Genomic DNA, 21,718 nt, shown 5'->3' on the forward strand with positions numbered 1-21,718 from the left:
TCTGCACAGATCAAGTTCCAAACAAACTACACAAACAACCTGATACATAACTAATTAGACTTACAACTACCAAGTATCAAGCCAAATCCAAGTTCAAAAGTCAGACAAGCCCCCATTTTCTCACAACCCAGGCAAATCCTCCTAATCAAGGAATGTGCAAACTGTAAATCAGTGGTGATTGCAATGGTGAATGTGTGTAGTGTTGACGAGAGAGAGACAGAGAATAAGAAGCCAGTTTAAATACTGAGGCCCTGTGTGCCCAGGTGCACAACATCAAATTAAGTGGCTCCGCTCCTCTCTACCTGAAGTCAACCTGAGTGGGGAGAAACACAAGGCAGCAGAAAGAGCACTGACTGGGTGTGTGGTTATGGTGCACCACAAACAGTGCACAGTGATCTGGGTCAGAACTTCGAGTCCGAGGTGTTCCAGAAAATGGGCTCGCTGTTATTGAGAAAACGCACAACACACCCTTTCGACCACAGTCTGATGGACCGGTAGAAATATTTAACTCCACCCTGCAGAAGATTCTTGCCACAACAGCCGAGCGCTGACACAGGGACCTTATGATCCCCTACGTGTCAAGGCTTACAGAGCAACCAGACACAGCGCTACCAGTTTCACACCCAACTTCATGATGTTCGGCCATGAAGTTAGTGAACCGGAGGACCTGGTAACTGGCCTGCACCCCGACCCTTAAACAGCTCCTTCTTCCCCTGAGTATGTCCAGCAACTCCGGGAGAGTCGGAGTGGAGTTGGTTCATCGGATTGCCAGAGATGCACTGGGGGAGTCAGTGAAGCAGCGAAAAGGAAGTCAAAGAGAGAAATGATAACAGAACAAATATACACACAATTGAAGCGTTTTTTTCCATATACCATTTAGTTATACACACTGAAGGCTATAATGCATTTCTATTGTTTCTTCTAACAATATGTTGAGTAAATCCAGAATGCCAGATGACATCTACAAGTGTTGTCATTCAGTTTGTGATCAAAGGCTTCCGCAGTTTTGTGCCCAGTGGCCTCTGCCCTCTTAATTAATCCTGTGCATGTTCAGGTGTGATTGAGATTTTCTTTTTATTTCGTATTCTGACTGCAGGATTCTTATTAAGGGTTAAAGGTTTTCAGTTAAATCAACCTGGACCTGATCTGACTGTGGTCACTCTGCATCAGGATCTGCTGAGTTCCTTTTCTTTACCAAAGAGGCTTTAGGCACTCGACACAAAATAACACAAGTAGATGAAAGTCTATCTCACTCTACAAGGTGACACATGAGCTGTTTGAAGAACTTGTGCTACCCAACACAGAGGCCTCCAAAGAAACAGAGTGACAGAAAGAAGAGAAGATATCATGAGAGAAGAAGAATCCTTACACTGTAACTGTATCATATAAACACTTTAAATTCAAACGTCATAGATGATCCCAATTTACTGGTTCATATGTCAGCAACAAAACATCAATGTCAAAAAAGTAGAGACAGATTCATGTGAGTAGAATTGTCTTATATCCCTTTATAACAGCAGTTATACATCTGTTAGTCAATACATACTTATGAATACACATTAGTGATGTTAACTTGGAATCCTTTGGATCAGTTTTACCATTGCACAGGATTAGCATTTCTCTCCAGTGTGAATCATCATGTGTCTGGTCAGATATCCCTTAGAACTAAACCTTTTACCACACTCAGAGCAACTGAAGGGTTTCTCTCCTGTATGAATTAACATGTGATACGTCAGACTTTGTCTATGTTTAAAACTTTTACTGCAAACAGAGCAGCTGAAAGCTTTCTCTCCTGTATGAACTAACATGTGTGTGGTCAGATGTTCTCTTCGGGTAAAGCTTTTACTGCAAACAAAGCAGCTGAAGGGTTTCTCTCCTGTATGAACTAACATGTGTGTGGTCAGACTTCCTCTTTGGGTAAAGCTTTTACTGCAAACAGAGCAGCTGAAGGGTTTCTCTCCTGTATGAACAAACATGTGTGTGGTCAGATGTACTCTATTGTTAAAACTTTTACTGCAAACGGAGCAGCTGAAGGGATTCTCTGCTGTATGAATCATCATGTGTTTGGTTAGATTTCCTCTTTGGGTAAAGCTTTTACTGCAAACAGAGCAGCTGTAGGGTTTCTCTCTTGTATGTACGAACATGTGTCTGGTCAGAGTCCCTTTTCGGTTAAATCTTTTACCACACTCCGAGCAGCTGTGTGGTCTCTTACCAGTCTTTAGTTTCTTATTTTTCAAGTTTAATTCTGACAGGTGTTCTCCTGTCTCTTGCCAATCATGACTGTCATCAGTCTCAGGTTCATAAGAGTCTTCAGTCTCGACCTCAGTCTCTGGTTGTAAACGTCTCTCTGGATCTGAGTCTCTCTCTGGTTCTGCTCCTCCACAGTCCTCTCCATCAACTCCTGTTTCCATCTGTTCAGTTTGTCTCTGATGAAGCTGTGAGGACTGAGGTTTCTCTTCATCATCTTCACTCTTCACAGAGACAGGAGTGAAGGGGAACTTGGCGGTATCAGCCTCCTCCAGTCCTTGAAGCTGTTCTTCCTCCTGACTGATCCACAGTTCCTCATGTTCTTCTTTAATGTGTGGGGGCTTAGTGTCCTCCTGGTCCAGACTGGGGCTCCACTCCTGCTGCTCTTCTTTACTCACCACCTGGACGTCTGCAGAAACACACAAAGACATCAAATGTTATGGGAAAAAAAACAGCCCTTCATGCATTAACTGTTGTTGGCCTAAGGACTGTGTGTGTAACTCCTTTCTTAGCAGGTTTATGAAGGATTACTCCGATTCAATGAGAAAAGATACAAAATACAAGAATAATCCTTTTTTTAAGATTCATCTTTTAGGCTTTTTATGCCCCTATTAGAGAGACAGGACAGTGGAGAGAGAGAGGACAGGGGAGAGAGAGAGGACAGTTTAGAGAGAGAGAGAGAGAGAGAGAGAGAGAGAGAGAGAGAGGACAGTGGAGAAAGAGAGAGACAGAGAGAGAGAGCGAGAGAGAGAGAGAAACAGAGAGAGAGAGACAGAGAGAGAGACAGAGAGAGAGAGAGACAGGACAGTGGAGAAAGAGAGAGACAGTGGGGAGAGAGAGAGAGAGACAGGACAGTGGAGAAAGAGAGAGAGAGAGAGACAGGACAGTGGAGAAAGAGAGAGAGAGAGAGAGAGAGAGGACAGTGGAGAAAGAGAGATGACAGTGGGGAGAGAGAGAGAGAGAGGACAGGGGAGAGAAAGAGAGGACCATGGAGGGGGGGGGGGGGTTACATGCGGGAAAAGAGCCAAGGGTTCGAACCTCGGTGGCCCACTTTGAGGACTGTAGTCTCTATACTTCGGTGGCGTTAACAAACCACTAGGCCATCAGTGCCCCCAGAAGATCATTCTTAATTGATTCCACTAGAGGTGTATTTTACCATTTAAAGTATCGGAAGCATTCCACTCCAGAGCAACTAACATATGTCCAGGTCCCAGGCTTCTCCAGGAGCACAGTAACCTCTGCTTGTGTTCACTGTTATTCCCTCACTGTTTTGACAGAAGCACAGCTGCACTGATAGGGCTGGCCGTTACCATGACAACTAAGGTCACTTTATGGAGACCGGCCTTTATCTGGCCTGTTTCCCAGACACAGTTTCTCCACAGATGGAGCACAGGCACACACATGGTGGTGTCACTCAAAGCTTGTAGGCAAGAATTCATGACTAATGCATCCTAAATGTGGAAGCATCATATGATCATCAATATGGAAAAAAGACTGTCTGGATTTTAAACACGTGTAATAAACACGTTTACAACCTGCGGCGTCACACCTGAAAAAATGACCTCACTGTTAGCAGGGACATCAGTAGATGAGCATGTGAAGGATGACACGCCAGATCATGTCCTTCTTTGGTGACACGTGTTGTAAGTGCTCAGTTATTTGATTGCCCAGAGAAGGATGACGAGGATGAAGAACTGCTCTAAGTGGAATAAAAAGATCGCAGCAGACTCCGGCTCCATCAGCATCCTCATCCTCCTAGACCTCTCTGCAGCCTTTGATACAGTCTCCCATACCATCCTCCTCAACCGCCTATCTGAACACCTTGGCGTCTCTGGTCCAGCTCTCTCCTGGTTCCACTCCTACCTCTCCAACAGGCAACAGTTTGTCACCATCAGCGACTCCAGCTCCTCCCCAGCCCCAGTTAACCAAGGAGTGCCGCAAGGTTCTGTGCTTGGCCCTCTTCTCTTCACTGTCTACATGCTCCCCCTCTGTCTGATAATCCGCCAACATGGTCTCAATTTCCACTCCTACGCCGATGACACACAACCCTACCTCAGCACCCTTCCTTCCACTAAGCACCCCCCTCCCCAGTCACTAGTCAACTGCCTGCAGGACATCAAAACCTGCATGTCTTCCAACCTCCGAAAACTCAACAGCAGCAAGACTGAGCTCATGGTCGTGGCCCCCAAGGCACTGCTCAGGAAGGTTGGAGATCTCCTCCTCACTGTGGACGACTGCTCCATTCGCCCTTCACCCGAGGTCTGTAACCTAGGCGTCATCCTGGACTCCACCCTCTCTTTTAAATCCCACATCAAGTCCATCACCAAATCCGCCTTCTTCCATCTCAAGAACATCTCACGACTCCGGCCCCTCACTCCCGACCCCGTCGCAGAGACCCTCATTCACGCCTTCATCACTTCACGCCTGGACTACTGCAATGGAGTTCTGTTCGGGCTACCAAATACTGCCCTGAACAGACTCCAATATGTCCAAAACTCCACTGCCAGGGTCCTCACACGCACCAAGCCCTCGCAGCACATCACCCCCACCCTCATTCACCTCCACTGGCTCCCGATCATGGTCTAGCCCCACCATACCTCACCGACCTCCTCCATCCCTACACCCCGTCCCGACAGCTGCGGTCCTCAGCCACAGGCCTGCTCTCCACCCCCCACACCAAACTGCTATCTTTTGGTGACAGAGCCTTCAGTGCCCCAGCCCCCACCCTCTGGAACTCTCTCCCCGCCAAAATCTGCACTGCTTCAACCTCCTCTAACACCACCTGTTCACCAAAGCATTCAGCCTCATCTAACACTCCCCCAGCTGATCACCCACTTCCTTTCTCCTTCATTTGTTTGTCTCTTGTTGTCTCCCCTTAAACTGCTTTTTAAATATTAATAAGGGCTGTCAAATGATTTCATTTTTAAAGGCTGAAAATCAATAGTTCACTTGAATTGATCACATTTTAATCATGTTTGGAATTCACTCATTTTGCATTTAAAAAACGTTTTTAATGCTTTTATTTTGTAATGCCTTAAGCTTAGGTTACTTTACTTCCTTTTTGGATACAAACCTACTTTTATTTTGAAAGAAAATCATTAAGTCCTGGAGAGCGGGCAGCCAAGGTTCGAATCCGACCTGTGGCTCCTTTCCAAAATGTTGAATATGATCAGACAGTATGTAGAACAGAAAGGCTGGCATTATGTAAATGAGCCATGAGCTGCTGATCACTTCCTGATTATGTCAGATACTACCTCTTCACACACCAAAGTGCTGAGCTAGCTCAATCTTTAGGAAAGAATAAGATATGTGTCCAACAGAGAGTTTTTTGGAATTAAATTGCAGAAGCAAACTAGTTGCATTTTTTTTAATATAAAAAAATTGAGACTTTTTGTTATTAAACTACGTTCTTACACACACTTTGATGTAGGGATGTAACGATTCACTCAACTCACGATACGATTCACGATACAATTCTTTCACAATTTATTTTACAAATTGAGACTGAAGAAAGAAGATTCCTTTAATTTATTCATGAAAACACCATGGGGGGGGGGGGGGACACAGACACTTAAAGGGATCATGGTGTTCATGTGTTTCTTTTAATGACAGCAGTCAAAACAATTATTTCAACTTGTAATGGTCTGTCCAGCTTAGTTTTTGTTATTGCAACTCCCTTTTCTGAGCGCACCTGAATGCATCTCTCATTGTCTGAGCACCCCTGAATGCAGCATGGTCACAGCGCATCTCCTGAGTAACGGCAGAGAGAGAGAGACATGCCCAGAAAAGTCTGAAGTAAGATAAGCGGCCTACTTTATTTTCTGATGGTTCTTAAGGACTTTTTATTATTGTGCACACCCAGGCCTCCGCTGGTGAAAGTGTGCTCACCTGTGTGTGTGTGTGCATTGGGCAGGGCCGGCCCGTGGCATAGGCAGTGTGGGCAAATGCTAGGGGCGCCAGCCTCCATAGGGGGCGCCAGCCTCCATAGGGGGCGCCAGCCTCCATAGGGGGCGCCGCTGGTGCCCCAAATAAGTGAGGCAGAAAAGTTGAAGGTAAGAAGAAGAAATAGAAGGAAAAATGCGTTTAAATATCATTAAATATTATTCATCTAATATAATTTTCATGCTTTGATTTAGTTATGATCCAAAAGAAGCCATGAAAACACAACTATCACATTTAAAAAGGCTCTACTTTCTTGCCTCCTGCTTGGCCTTGCGCATCACAACACAGCTGATCGTTACCTGCTCGTTGTGGAGGAGGAGGGCAGGTAACATATTAGAAGTGAGTGACACTGACCACACTGATTAAAAAACAACAACAAAGCCCTTCGGAGCCCAGGGACGAAAAAGAAGAAGAGGAGGAAAATGTGAAAAAGACACAGAGGTAACGTGCTGCACAGATCAATGATTTATCTGTTGTATTTAAGCTAGCTTGTTATTGATGATGATAGTAACGTCAGTGTTTCCTAGCTCGAGTTAACATTAGTTATTTCCACTGTACTTTTATTAGGTTAAGATTATTCATGTTAAGAAAATAACCAGTGTAAGAAATACACTTCTTCTTTTGTATAGTAGGCTATATTGTTTGGGACACAAAACCTACTTTTATATTTATTGACATCTTACTTAGTTAGCTTTCACCCTCATTGATTAAAATGTTTATTTTCGTCCTCCTGTTGTCATCAATAGTTTTAAGCTCTTGCCTTTACAGTATCGATGTCTGAGAGCATTAATGCATTTTGTGCATGAAGTCCTCTCTGTATAGATATGTTTGCATGCTGTAGGTCTGGTTGTTAGGAAAACGTTTGGGCTCACCTGAAAAACTATGCTGACGTTTCTGTACTGCTCTGAACAGAAAATAATGTTTTGTGTTCACACTATATTATGAAATGCAGATTGTTTAACAAATGCTCATTTTCTCTCTCCAGATGCAATCATAAAACATTTTAATCCATCCCCTGCCGTCCCTGGGCCGTCTGTGACCACTTCTGCTCCCTGCACTGGTTGATATTCTTTGTTCTCTTTCACTAGTTATTTGTATTTATTTTATTTTGTATTTACTTATAGGAAATATTATTGTTATTACCATTTTGTAAATGTTTGTCTATAAGTATTTTATATTTTTTAAATAAAGACATTCTATTAAATATAAAGCTGTATGCCAGTTTTCTTTAAGTTGATGACTATTGTCTTTGGTGGTCAAACTGTCTGCAATATGAGGGGCAACTGCTGAAATCTTGCCTAGAGCACCAACATGGTTAGGGCTGGCTCTGGCATCGGGCCGAAACTCCGCCGTGTGTGACACAGAGAGCAGAGGAGAATGGTAAACGACCATGTAGAGACAGAAATGACATGATGCCGTCGTGTAAAGAAGATAGAATAAACTATCGTTTCTGAAGTGGAGGCTGGCTTGACCGCAGTCTGATGCAGAGGGTGGCCTGAAGTTTGTGTGCCCAAAGATACAATTGAATAGCATATTGTTAAGGTTTCTAAAACGTATCTCCAATAACCAGATCCGTTGCTGGATTCAATAGGTGAAGACTTAAAGAGTCTTTTAGTCCAGTAAACTCAATGATGTTGTTAGCAGGAGCTAGCTGCAGCTAACACTGTGCTGTGTGCGTCTGTGGAAGTTAGCTAAAGGCTCTGCTATCTGAAACATGAGCAGGAAACACGTTTCCAGCAGTGGAAAGAAAACCAACCTGTTCTCTGTAGCTTGATTTCAGGAGTTAAAATCACATCCAGCAGTTTTCTTTGTCGGTGGAGCTCCTCTTCGTATCCACTTGTTGTTCTTTCTTCTGTTATATCTCTGATAACCGCAGCGAGCAGCCGTCGACTGAATAACTCTTTAAGATCCTTAAACCCGGCCATCTTACACACATCCAAGAGTCACAGAGGGAAAACTCAACTCAGCGCTGACGTCTTTACAACTTTACTCTGATCATCTACTGTTACGTTAGCACCCTAACGATCATTAATAAACACACGGAGAATCACGTGTCTGCTCAGCAGGAGCGTTTACTCACAACTTGTGTTACACACTCAATGGTCCGGGTGGAAACAACCCGCTTTAGTTCCCTTTACAGAACATCTACAACGTTAACACAGACACACACGCGCTAAGAAACAACCGGAAATAAACGCAATATCCTTTATTTCTTCTTCTGACTTCCGGTAAGATGGCGGACCGGGTGCAGCGTATTTTCTGAGCTCCGTCTGCTTGTCCCAATTTTACACATACTTTAAAATCCACCTCAATTCTATGTGATCGTATGAATCTCTAATACATCATACCGACGCTTTAACCTTACAGTGCTCCGGAAATTGCAGCATGAAGACGAACAAGAAGCTCTCTTCAGCCCGCAGTAGCTCGGAGATTTACGGCCATGATGATGCTAAGATGGAGGTCTCTACCGAGAGCTCCAAAAGAAAAGAGCCTTTCTCTCCAGCGAAGAACCCACCAGCAACTAAAAAGAAGGACACTGGGTCAGAGGAAGGTAGGGAAGGAATGAACGAAGTCCTGAACACTATAAACCAGCTAACTGGAACAGTGGACACTCTAGGTACAGATACAGCAACACTCAGTGATGCTAGCTAACATAGCTAAAGTAGTTGAGTTCAATGCTGCAGAAATAAAGGACTACTCAGAGTAAACAAGAAGCGAGTCGTGCGGACCCATGTGACACTGGACTAAAGGAAAACCCTTCAAAATAAAAGCAGGACAAAAGACTACATAGATAGCGATACTAGACCATAGACTGTAAAAAGAATGGACGGTCCCCGGTGTAGTGAAGCTTTTATTTGTAGAGCTCCCCCTACTGACTGGCTGCAGTATAGGTCATAAGCCCCGCCTCCTCAATGATAACAGACGGGATGTGGGTCAAACTGTAAAGTTAAAATACTCGTCATATCATTTTTTTCCAAACCTAAACTCTGCTGTGATCATGAGTTATTATCATCCTACATTGTGTTCAAGTGCTCATTTTTCTGTGAACTTTGTTTTAAATAAGTTATTTGAGATTGAAAAACTGGATTTTACGTCATATTTGACGATGATTGACAGCCGCCGATCTTGCGTAGCTCTCTTTGTGAATAACAAAAGTTCCGTAGTGAAGGAAAGCCGAGACGCCGTTGAACTTTTCCACTCCGTGTTTGTCTCTCCTGGACTGACTGAAGGAGTTGTTCTGCTGTAAACACATCTAACCAACCTGTGGGATTGAAGGATATCTGCATTAACTTGGTAAGTTGAAATGTTTAATGTGCTGTTCGGGGGGTAATGTCGTTAGCTAGCTAGCTAACACTGAAGTAGGCTAACGGAGCTAACGTTATGGTGTCAGTAATATGTTACTGATAGCTGGCTGTGACGGACATTATTTCTCTTTTTATTTCAGTAAAGAATCGGGGGGGAATCCTGAAACTATGCTGGCTGTGCTTCATGATACTATAACTTCACTGTGCTCGAGATTCATATTAGTAAAGGATCAGATCCGTAGTAAAGTTCAGCAGATAGTTGCTGCATCACCGACAATAACTTTACTTTACAGTCTGTTAAAGTTAAATAGAATATGTCCTGATGGTCTACATTATATAACTTTACTTTACAGTCTGTTAAAGTTAAATAGAATATGTCCTGATGGTCTGCATTATATAACTTTACTTTACAGTCTGTTAAAGTTAAATAGAATATGTCCTGATGGTCTGCATTATATAACTTTACTTTACAGTCTGTTAAAGTTAAATAGAATATGTCCTGATGGTCTACATTATATAACTTTACAGTCTGTTAAAGTTAAATAGAATATGTCCTGATGGTCTACATTATATAACTTTACTTTACAGTCTGTTAAAGTTAAATAGAATATGTCCTGATGGTCTACATTATATAACTTTACAGTCTGTTAAAGTTAAATAGAATATGTCCTGATGGTCTACATTATATAACTTTACAGTCTGTTAAAGTTAAATAGAATATGTCCTGATGGTCTACATTATATAACTTTACGGTCTGTTAAAGTTAAATAGAATATGTCCTGATGGTCTGCATTATATAACTTTACAGTCTGTTAAAGTTAAATAGAATATGTCCTGATGGTCTACATTATATAACTTTACGGTCTGTTAAAGTAAAATAGAATATGTCCTGATGGTCTACATTATATAACTTTACGGTCTGTTAAAGTTAAATAGAATATGTCCTGATGGTCTACATTATATAACTTTACGGTCTGTTAAAGTTAAATAGAATATGTCCTGATGGTCTACATTATATAACTTTACGGTCTGTTAAAGTTAAATAGAATATGTCCTGATGGTGTACATTATATAACTTTACGGTCTGTTAAAGTTAAATAGAATATGTCCTGATGGTCTACATTATATAACTTTACGGTCTGTTAAAGTTAAATAGAATATGTCCTGATGGTCTACATTATATAACTTTACGGTCTGTTAAAGTTAAATAGAATATGTCCTGATGGTCTGCATTATATAACTTTACTTTACAGTCTGTTAAAGTTAAATAGAATATGTCCTGATGGTCTGCATTATATAACTTTACAGTCTGTTAAAGTTAAATAGAATATGTCCTGATGGTCTGCATTATATAACTTTACTTTACAGTCTGTTAAAGTTAAATAGAATATGTCCTGATGGTCTACATTATATAACTTTACTTTACAGTCTGTTAAAGTTAAATAGAATATGTCCTGATGGTCTACATTATATAACTTTACAGTCTGTTAAAGTTAAATAGAATATGTCCTGATGGTCTACATTATATAACTTTACAGTCTGTTAAAGTTAAATAGAATATGTCCTGATGGTCTGCATTATATAACTTTACTTTACAGTCTGTTAAAGTTAAATAGAATATGTCCTGATGGTCTGCATTATATAACTTTACGGTCTGTTAAAGTAAAATAGAATATGTCCTGATGGTCTACATTATATAACTTTACAGTCTGTTAAAGTTAAATAGAATATGTCCTGATGGTCTACATTATATAACTTTACAGTCTGTTAAAGTTAAATAGAATATGTCCTGATGGTCTACATTATATAACTTTACAGTCTGTTAAAGTTAAATAGAATATGTCCTGATGGTCTACATTATATAACTTTACTTTACAGTCTGTTAAAGTTAAATAGAATATGTCCTGATGGTCTACATTATATAACTTTACAGTCTGTTAAAGTTAAATAGAATATGTCCTGATGGTCTACATTATATAACTTTACGGTCTGTTAAAGTAAAATAGAATATGTCCTGATGGTCTGCATTATATAACTTTACGGTCTGTTAAAGTTAAATAGAATATGTCCTGATGGTCTACATTATATAACTTTACAGTCTGTTAAAGTTAAATAGAATATGTCCTGATGGTCTACATTATATAACTTTACTTTACGGTCTGTTAAAGTTAAATAGAATATGTCCTGATGGTCTGCATTATATAACTTTACTTTACAGTCTGTTAAAGTTAAATAGAATATGTCCTGATGGTCTACATTATATAACTTTACTTTACGGTCTGTTAAAGTTAAATAGAATATGTCCTGATGGTCTGCATTATATAACTTTACGGTCTGTTAAAGTTAAATAGAATATGTCCTGATGGTCTACATTATATAACTTTACGGTCTGTTAAAGTTAAATAGAATATGTCCTGATGGTCTACATTATATAACTTTACTTTACGGTCTGTTAAAGTTAAATAGAATATGTCCTGATGGTCTGCATTATATAACTTTACTTTACGGTCTGTTAAAGTTAAATAGAATATGTCCTGATGGTCTGCATTATATAACTTTACGGTCTGTTAAAGTTAAATAGAATATGTCCTGATGGTCTGCATTATATAACTTTACGGTCTGTTAAAGTTAAATAGAATATGTCCTGATGGTCTACATTATTAATAACATTAACAGTTGTTCAGTCTGCTCAGTGTGCACAGGCTGTAAGAATAACAGGCTTGACTTTCTTCCGCTCCCCGTGATGCTGCTGCAGGGCTGAAATTTAACATTAATATGTGGAAGAGGCAGAATATTTCTACATGTGTTCAGATAACACTAAAGTTATTATCTGGTTCAATAATGTCTCTAACTGTTCAAAGAAAAGAAACAGAATGGACATGTTAACATCAGCAGCCGACAGTGAAATGTAATATGAAACAAACATGATTTGGACTCAAAACGGGCTGATCATATTCTACTAAGACTTCAACAGGTTGACTTTAGTGTTAATTTACTTTAGTTTATATTTAAGACTTCAACAGGTTGACTTTAGTGTTCATTTACTTTAGTTAACATTCAAGACTTAGGCACACTACCAGGAGTCAATTCAATAGTTTACAGTTGAGTTGTTGTGACTGGTTCAGATTATTCAGAATTAGTTCAGAAATACTCTTCTTGCTTTGCTCCATGATTATGTGATTCATATGTCATATAATAACTTTCCTGTTTTTAACACTATTTATGTTCAACTAGATTCATTTCTATTTAAAATGCTCTTTTGGACATTTCATTATCATATTTGTCTGTTATAACTTTTTAGTTTTAGACTTAAATTTTAACCTCTCAAATAACAAAGCAGTCTCAAATCTTTTTGAGGAATTATAGCTAAAAAATGAATTCTACTTTGCATACAGTACATCCTCTGATAAATAAAGTGAAGTACTTTGATGCAGCCAGACTGAAGCAGCAGGTTGTGAAGGTGGACGCCATCATCTGGTCTTTGCAGTGCTGATTCTGAAGAGAACGCCTTCACATAGGACTCAAAGGTAAAATGATCTCTCATATGATTGGACCGTGTTATTGTAACTGCTATCAGCATCAAAGTAATTTTAGTAACAATTTATAATCCTTCTTAAAATGTAAGGAAGACTAGCAGAAGATTTTAACAGCCTCTATGGTTCTGCAAGAAGTCTAATTCATTCAATTGTTCTTCTTTCTGTCTTCAAGGAAATCAGTGCTCAAAGGAAACAGCAGTCCAGACTCCAGCTCCAGTGAGGTTCTGCACACAAATTGGCTGTCTGATTCGTTTAATGGGTAATTACCACAAAAAACCAAATCAGTACATTAAATTTACTTTTTTTTTAAGCTAAACACTGAAGCTACTTCTGCATATTTCTAATGAAGCACAAGAATCCAACTGACTGCAGTTGCTCACACTGCTGAAATCATGTCTCACTGTTTAAGTTTCACAGTTGTACTGTGAGTATCTGTAACTTAAGAAATCAACAGGAGACACTGTGGTGCAGTGTCTGGTAAAATTATTACATTCATGTACGAATGAACACAATACTTTTCTGCAGGATTGTTCTCTCATTCCTTATCTGCAGCTGCAGTATCCTGTTTTACCACTTCAACTTCATCATCACACCTCATTATATTGGACCGCCTGCACTTGACGCTTTTGTGAATAAGAATGGTCAAAAGATGTTTCACACACTCCCTTTCTGTGACACGCTGAGAGCCTGAAGCAGAACGCCTGAGTTAACAGACAAAGTTCATAATCAGCTCATGCTATCAGATATCTTTATCTGCAGCTTCTGGCTTTGCTGAACCAGCTTTCTTAAAGAAAACCTGGATATGTTGAACTTGCTTCAGATACAACAAATGACCCAATTTACTGATCAATAACCTAAACAACTAAATACCGCCACCTAGTGTCTAAAGTGAGTTTTGTCTAAACTAAATGTGTTGATGTGTTTGCACTTCAGAAATAAAAGTTTCCATGGCTAACAAAAACCAGTATAAACCAGTTCTGCTCATCTGTCTGTCCCTGTCCATAGGCTCACTGACTTGAAGAGAGAGGACACTTGGCTTTAATGTACGAGACACACAAGTCCCAGATTGAATCACTCTATCAGGTAAAGAGCTGTCTCACTTTAAAGTGATATAAGAAGGTGGAGTATTAAAGAATCATACTAAGTAAGCCACAGTCCGTCTAACACTGAGTTAATATAAACTCTATATATATTAAAATATACAAGTTTCTGATTTCTGCCTCTCAGGTTGATTCTGCTGTTTCAGTTTTCACCTGTTAGCTCACATCCCTGGTTACTGCTGAGTCATAGGCAAAAGTTAATTATTGTAACCCTGTTTATGTCGTGATTATATGAGAATATTTAACATTAGTTTAATTTATCAGGCTGGCCCATGTGATGACAGTTTAAAATAATCTTCAATAGAAAGTAGCAGGAACACTTTTGTCTTAAAACATAAATTCATAAAGCTGATCATATTATTAGATTCATCATGTCTTATTATATATTTTGTTTTTCCTCTTTAATAGTTCTCCTGTCTTTAAAGCAAACTTTAGAAGCTGAAGTTTAGCAGAACCTGAGGACAGATCTGATTTCAGGTCTGAGGCAGAAACATCACAGTAAAATTCATTATACATTACATTAAACTCCATGATTACTTTTCTTTATTCCAGAAGATGCTCTCAGATTCAGATCCATCAGCAACCCCTGACAACATGGAGGACTCATCCCCCGACAACATGGAGGACTCGTCCCCCGACAACATGGAGGACTCGTCCCCTGAGTGTTTCCTGTCCTCTCTTGATGGTCTTCTTCTCTTCAGTTATTAACTCTTGAAAACAGCAGCACAACATGCCAGACTGTTTGACAAGTCTGTGATTGAATAAATGGAAATGGAATCTCATACGTATCTTGCTATGCTTATTGGCTTTAAATGTTTAATATTAAATAAGTTTGAAGGCCATTTATCTCAGACGAGCCGGCTGTGACAAGCTGAGCTCGTCTGTTAGCTTTGCTGTTGTCTTAGCTGTTGTTGGTCAAGAAGAAATGAATGTCAGTTCAAGGCCTTTTCAAATGTGAGCTATAAACTTAACTGCTAAATTATTTTACAGTGACCAACACTTTGTCGTACTCCAGTTAATCAGAGACAGTCAAAAAGTTTATTTAAACATTTTATGTAAAAAATCTTGTCCATTAGTGCATGTCCATAGGATCCTGTTTGTGTGCATGTGTGTGTGTATATACTTTAGCCTATGTGTGTGTTCATGACTACAGAGTGTAAAAACTGAAATTTCCCCTTGCGGGGATCAATAAAGGAAATCTTATCTTAATCTTATCAGGTCAAACTGCTGGGACATAGGAGAAAGTATAAAAAATAATTTAACAAAGAAATCCAAACAAAAATCAAATAAAGTAAAGAGATCCTGGATGATTGTTTGACTGTTAAAATATGATGGAAGAGCAAATCCAACACAACCCTCCAGCATCTGGCCTTTCAAACACAGGGCAACATCATGGAAAGAAAAATAAATTAAATATTGACCTGGATCTCTGTGTTTTATCTGAGGATGACTATGGTAGCCTTCTCACTGTTCACTGTCACAAAGCTCCAGACTCTGTCCACCTTCTTCAGACGTCGATCAGCTCCTCTGGGTGATGGCAGAGAGGACTCTTCATTTGGGAGAGCTGCTGGTGTAAGGTCATTTCTACCACAGTGGATGAGCAGGGCATCTGGCACAGGTGAAAAAAGGAGGAGGTTCCTTCAAACTAAGAGACCCCAGCCTGACCTCTGTAACAGGTGTGCAGATGAAGGTTGAAATGAGTCATTTTTAGGTTCTGTTGATTGTAAAATGGAAAAGAAAACATCACCTTTCTATTTAACATTTAGCTGGTGTATGACTCAGTGTGATTTTTATTTTAGAAGACTGTATTGTTAACAATAGCTTGTTTTTACAAATGTCCTCTTATGAAACTTCAAAAACAATCACAGGATATAAACTTTTAACAGATGATTTTAACTTACACTTCACCTCTGTGGAAGATGTCAGACCAGTTGGATTGATAGTCTTCTTTGCCTAAATGAAAATACAGAAAACAATTGATTTACTGTTCACTTAACTATATTAGAAAAGGAGACATGACTCACATTGCAGACTATCAGTTTCTAACAGAATACAACATATCTTACCACCTGTAGTCTACGGTCTGTGGTGCTAACCTAGCTTAAATATAGAAGGATTTCATTAAAACCAGAGGACCCAGCAGCCCACGTGTTTTCAATAATGATCAAAATAGCTGGATTTTTAAAAACACTGTGTTTAAATATTAGACTTTGAATACGGTGGTTTGTTGTACTTACACATTTCTTCATAAGACTCGTAGACCGGCAGAGCGCTTTCAGCGTAGCTGGGCTGCGTAAAGCCCAATTCACACATACTGTGTGCGCGCCGCGGTCCGTGCTCGCCCCACACTACGTTGTACTTAGCTTCCACTCGAGTCTGTGGCCCTTTTTCAAACCACACCCTACACCCTCCCCCTCCGTGACGGAGTGCACTCCGTCAGAAGTCACACTCGCAGCTGAGTGAAGTCTCCTTCATCAAGCTGTAGGTAGAGATACAGCGGCAGGCTTTGGGACAAACTTCCCTCTCACACACAGAAACAGGAACTGTGTGTTACCATGGTTACTCAGCGGCATCTTGCGGGAATGTTTTTTTTTGTAGCTAATGCATTCTATAAAAATCTTTATGTAGCCTAGATTCTTCTTCTTCTTTAGTTATATTAGTGTAGACTTATAACAAAACTATTAGATTGAGCCTACATTGTTTATTGTAATTTATAATTTAAGTTAATTTATTGTAATCTTTAGATCAGGTTGTCCTAAATTAATGTAAAGGAGATTATTGTTGAACATCAGAGCAGCACAAAGTCTATTTTTTATTGTTGAATTGAGATTTCACAAAGACATCAAAGTAAAATAAAGAAAGAAGAAATAAATATTAACAGCGAAAAGTTGTCTGCAACCTGATTTAATATTCTTTTGTTTTTGCAACAGTCCCTGTAAATATAAAACACTTTACAATAAATAAACATAAATTTGATCCTCAGAACACATAAAGTTGTTAACGTCTGTATGATGATATTAAATGTGTATCTTAGTTGGAGCAGTGTTTGAACTCACAGGTTACTGTCTCCATGACGACCGGACACAAGAGGCGTTGCACGTGATCCGAAAGTCGCCATCGGTTCAGACTCGCTGGTGGAGGGTTTTAACCCACTACCACTCCCCACTAGTTGGTTTGGGACGGACTTAATAGGGCGGACCCTCCGCGAGGACGCGCAAACGGAGGGGTAGTGGGTAGTGGGTAGGGTGTAGTGGGTAGGGTGTAGTGGGTAGGGTGTAGTGGGTAGTGGGTAGGGTGTAGTGGGTAGGGTGTAGTGGGTAGGGTGTAGTGGGTTGTGGGTAGTGGGTAGGGTGTAGTGGGTAGTGGGTAGGGTGTAGTTGGTAGTGGGTAGGGTGTAGTGGGTAGGGTGTAGTGGCCGGTTTGAAAAAGGGCCTATCATTGTGTTCACACAGGGCGCGCTGCGGTCCGTCTCCGGCGCGTGCCACTGACGTCACTGCGCTCTGCTCCGATTCAAATACGCAGCGAGTCTATTTTCAATGGAGTACGCTGGAGGCACGCGTCAAACTGGATAGAATATGACAGCCCGGACAGGAAGTCAGACAAGGAAACGCACAGATCATCCGGTCAATTTCAAAATAAAAGACAATATACGGACTCGCAATCGTATTTTTCATCACTTTATCAACATTATGTCAAAACAGGAACCGAATGAACAACAATGCATTCTCAGAAAGACAAAGCATTCTCAGAAAGACAAAGCAACATGTTGTTTGCATGTTTTTCTCTTCATTCCCGCAGGATCTTGTAGTTCTCCTGTGATGTGTTATGGGTGCGCTCCGCTGCGCTGATGTCCCAGAAACGAATCCAGTGTGAATACAGGTGAGCACACTTTCACCAGCGGAGGCCTGGGTGTGCACAATAATAAAAAGTCCTTAAGAACCATCAGAAAATAAAGTAGGCCGCTTATCTTACTTCAGACTTTTCTGGGCATGTCTCTCTCTCTCTGCCGTTACTCAGGAGATGCGCTGTGACCATGCTGCATTCAGGGGTGCTCAGACAATGAGAGATGCATTCAGGTGCGCTCAGAAAAGGGAGTTGCAATAACAAAAACTAAGCTGGACAGACCGTTACAAGTTGAAATAATTGTTTTGACTGCTGTCATTAAAAGAAACACATGAACACCATGATCCCTTTAAGTGTCTGTGTCCCCCCCCCCCCCATGTTTTTTTTATGAATAAATTAAAGGAATCTTTTTCAGTTATCTCAAAATGTTTCTTCAGTCTCAATTTGTAAAATAAATTGTGAAAGAATTGTATCGTGAATCGTATCGTGAGTTGAGTGAATCGTTACATCCCTACATCAAAGTGTGTGTAAGAACGTAGTTTAATAACAAAAAGTCTCGATTTTTTTATATTAAAAATATAAAGAATGCTTGCTTCCGCAAATTAATTGCAAAAAAAACTCTCTGTTGGACACATATCTTATTCTTTCCTAAAGATTGAGCTAGCTCAGCACTTTGGTGTGTGAAGAGGTAGTATCTGACATAATCAGGAAGTGATCAGCAGCACATGGCTCATTTACATAATGCCAGCCTTTCTGTTCTACATACTGTCTGATCATATTCACCGTTTTGGAAAGGAGCCACAGGTCGGATTCGAACCTTGGCTGCCCGCTCTCCAGGACTTAATGATGATGATGATGAGAAACCTCAATCTTCACAGCCTTAGACAAGTTCCTTATTTTCTTTCAAAATAAAGGTAGGTTTGTATCCAAAAAGGAAGTAAAGTAACCTAAGCTTAAGGCATTACAAAATAAAAGCATTAAAAACGTTTTTTAAATGCAAAATAAGTGAATTCCAAACATGATTCAAATGTGATCAATTCAAGTGAACTATTGATTTTCAGCCTTTAAAAATGAAATCATTTGACAGCCCTTATTAATATTTAAAAAGCAGTTTAAGTACCGTTAATGTTTGTTTACTGTGTCCTGCAGATGTCCAGCAGCTGTTGGTGTGTAAAGAAGAGCTTCCACCTGAACAGCAGGAGTGGAGCCACATTCTGGACCAGGAGGACACTAAGCCCCAACACATTAAAGAAGAACATGAGGAACTGTGGATCAGTCAGGAGGAAGAACAGCTTCAAGGACTGGAGGAGGCTGATGCCACCAAGTTCCCCTTCACTCCTGTCTCTGTGAAGAGTGAAGATGATGAAGAGAAACCTCAGTCCTCACAGCTTCATCAGAGACAAACTGAACAGATGGAAACAGGAGTTGATGGAGAGGACTGTGGAGGAGCAGAACCAGAGAGAGATTCAGATCCAGAGAGACGTTTACAACCAGAGACTGAGGTCGAGATAGAAGACTCTGATGAACCTGAGACTGATGACAGTGATGATTGGCAAGAGACAGGAGAAGATCTGTCAGAATTAAACTTGAAAAATAAGAAACTAAAGACTGGTAAGAGACCACACAGGTGCTCAGAATGTGGTAAAAGATTTAACCAGAAAGGCCACCTGACCAGACACATGTCAGTTCACACCGGAGAGAAACCCTTCAGCTGCTCTGTTTGCAGTAAAAGCTTTACCCTAAGAGGAAATTTAACCAAACACATGATGATTCACACAGGAGAGAAAGCCTTCAGCTGCTCTGTTTGCAGTCAAAGCTTTACACATAGACAAAGTCTGACCAGACACATGTTAGTTCATACAGGAGAAAAACCCTTCAGCTGCTCTGTTTGCAGTAAAGGTTTTACCCAAAGAGGAAGTCTGACCACACACATGTTATTTCATACAGGAGAGAAACCCTTCAGCTGCTCTGTTTGCAGTAAAAGCTTTACCCGAAGAGGAAGTCTGACCACACACATGTTAGTTCATACAGGAGAGAAACCTTTTAGATGCTCTGTTTGCAGTAAAAACTTTACCCAAAGAGAACATCTGACCACACACATGTTAGTTCATACAGGAGAGAAACCTTTTAGATGCTCTGTTTGCAGTAAAAACTTTACCCTGAGAGTACATCTGACCAGACACATGTTAGTTCATACAGGAGAGAAACCCTTCAGCTGCTCTGTTTGCAGTAAAAGCTTTACCCAAAGAGGAAGTCTAACCAAACACATGTTATTTCATACAGGAGAGAAACCCTTCAGCTGCTCTGTTTGCAGTAAAAGCTTTACCCGAGGAGTACATCTGACCAGACACATGTTAGTTCATACAGGAGAGAAAGCTTTCAGCTGCTCTGTTTGCAGTAAAAGCTTTACCCGAGGAGTACATCTGACCAGACACATGTTAGTTCATACAGGAGAGAAAGCTTTTAGATGCTCTGTTTGCAGTAAAAGCTTTTCCCTGAGACAACATCTGACGTATCACATGTTAGTTCATACAGGAGAGAAACCCTTCAGCTGCTCTGAGTGTGGTAAAAGGTTTAGTTCTAAGAGATATCTGACCAGACACATGATGATTCACACAGATGACCTTCTGCAGTTGTTTGCAGTAAAAGCTTTACCCAAAGAGGAAATCTGACCAAACAGATGATGATTCACACAGGAGAGAAATGCTAATCCTGTGCAATGGTAAAACTGATCCAAAGGATTCCAAGTTAACAACATCACTAATGTGTATTCATCAGTATGTATTGACTAACAGATGTATAACTGTTATAAAGGGATGTAAGACAATTCTATTCACAGGAATCTGTCTGTACTTTTTTGACATTGATGTTTTGTTGCTGACATATGAACCAGTAAGTTGGGATCAGCTATGACATTTGAATTTAAAGTCTTCATATTGTTGAAAGATCAGAAAGAGTTATGCAATTGTTGAATTTGTTTTCATCATATATTTACTCTTTCTTTTATTATCATTTAATCCATTTATCATTTACTTCATAGATTTACTTTTTCTTTTTATTATCATTTAATCAATTTATCATTTACTTCATATATTTACTTTTACTTTTGTTGTCATTTAATCTTTTCATCATATTCATTCATATGTCATATTGTCGCTATGACTTTTGGTTTTTGGCTTTTTTGGAAAAAAGCGACCGTCTGGCTATAAAAACTCTGTGGAAAAGCTGATCGGGGTTCTTTTTTACTTTTCTAAAGGACTCCACGTCACTCTGACTTTTGAATCCCCATTTTGGGACTTAGTCTCTGAGACCAAGATCTTTTAAAACCTCAAGTGTCTACACTCTTGGGTTTAGACTTTGGTCTTTGTGTGTTGCTTTTCTTTTTACATTTTTAAATTTTCACTTTTACTGTTTTGTATTTACATTTGAAATATCATTTGAAGTTTTTTAATAAATTTTCCGAAACTTTTTGGAATCATTTTCTGACTGAAATTATTTACACCACAAAGACCTGAGTCTCCCTTAAGGACCCCGTGAACCTCGGAAGGTAAGCTTGAGCAGTCACACCACGGCACACTTCTACTGACTTTTACTACACACTTCATACACACCTAACATCCTAGCGGGGAGAGATTACAGTTATTCCCTCTCTGGGGGGTAATCTAGAGTCCTATACCAGGGGTTATTCTTGAATCTAATTATTCTAGAAATTAATGTTAGGCAGATAATCCTAGGGCTGTGATTA

The 21,718-nt window shown here is 40.0% G+C and overlaps 2 protein-coding genes across 9 annotated transcripts; one reads left to right on the plus strand and one right to left on the minus strand.

Moving 5' to 3' along the window:
* Nucleotides 1-1,482: 1,482 nt before the first annotated feature.
* On the minus strand, nt 1,483-8,436 carry LOC114921536 (zinc finger protein OZF). The gene is made up of 2 exons (XM_065952426.1): nt 7,946-8,436; nt 1,483-2,656 (listed from the first exon to the last, which is right to left on the minus strand). The coding sequence occupies exons 1-2, from the start codon at nt 8,112-8,114 to the stop codon at nt 1,611-1,613; spliced, it is 1,215 nt and encodes a 404-aa protein (XP_065808498.1). The 5' UTR covers nt 8,115-8,436; the 3' UTR covers nt 1,483-1,610.
* Nucleotides 8,437-8,574: 138 nt separating this feature from the next.
* Nucleotides 8,575-21,448, plus strand: LOC110001125 (gastrula zinc finger protein XlCGF57.1-like). 8 transcript variants are annotated; one of them, XR_010665921.1, is made up of 6 exons: nt 8,606-8,740; nt 9,354-9,483; nt 12,890-13,021; nt 13,203-13,289; nt 14,036-14,113; nt 14,683-15,344. XR_010665921.1 is itself a non-coding variant. In XM_065952414.1 (2 exons), exons 1-2 carry the CDS (start codon nt 8,575-8,577, stop codon nt 20,643-20,645), a joined length of 1,689 nt encoding a protein of 562 aa, XP_065808486.1. In that variant the 3' UTR covers nt 20,646-21,448. The 8 variants fall into 8 exon arrangements, 1 of the variants encoding a protein (XP_065808486.1); XR_010665922.1 differs by having other exon boundaries at nt 8,609-8,740; nt 9,420-9,483; XR_010665923.1 differs by having other exon boundaries at nt 8,609-8,740; nt 9,420-9,483; nt 12,929-13,021.
* The last annotated feature ends 270 nt before the right edge of the window (nt 21,449-21,718 follow it).

Source organism: Labrus bergylta, chromosome 3, assembly GCF_963930695.1.
Source record: "Labrus bergylta chromosome 3, fLabBer1.1, whole genome shotgun sequence".
NCBI lineage: Eukaryota > Metazoa > Chordata > Actinopteri > Labriformes > Labridae > Labrus > Labrus bergylta.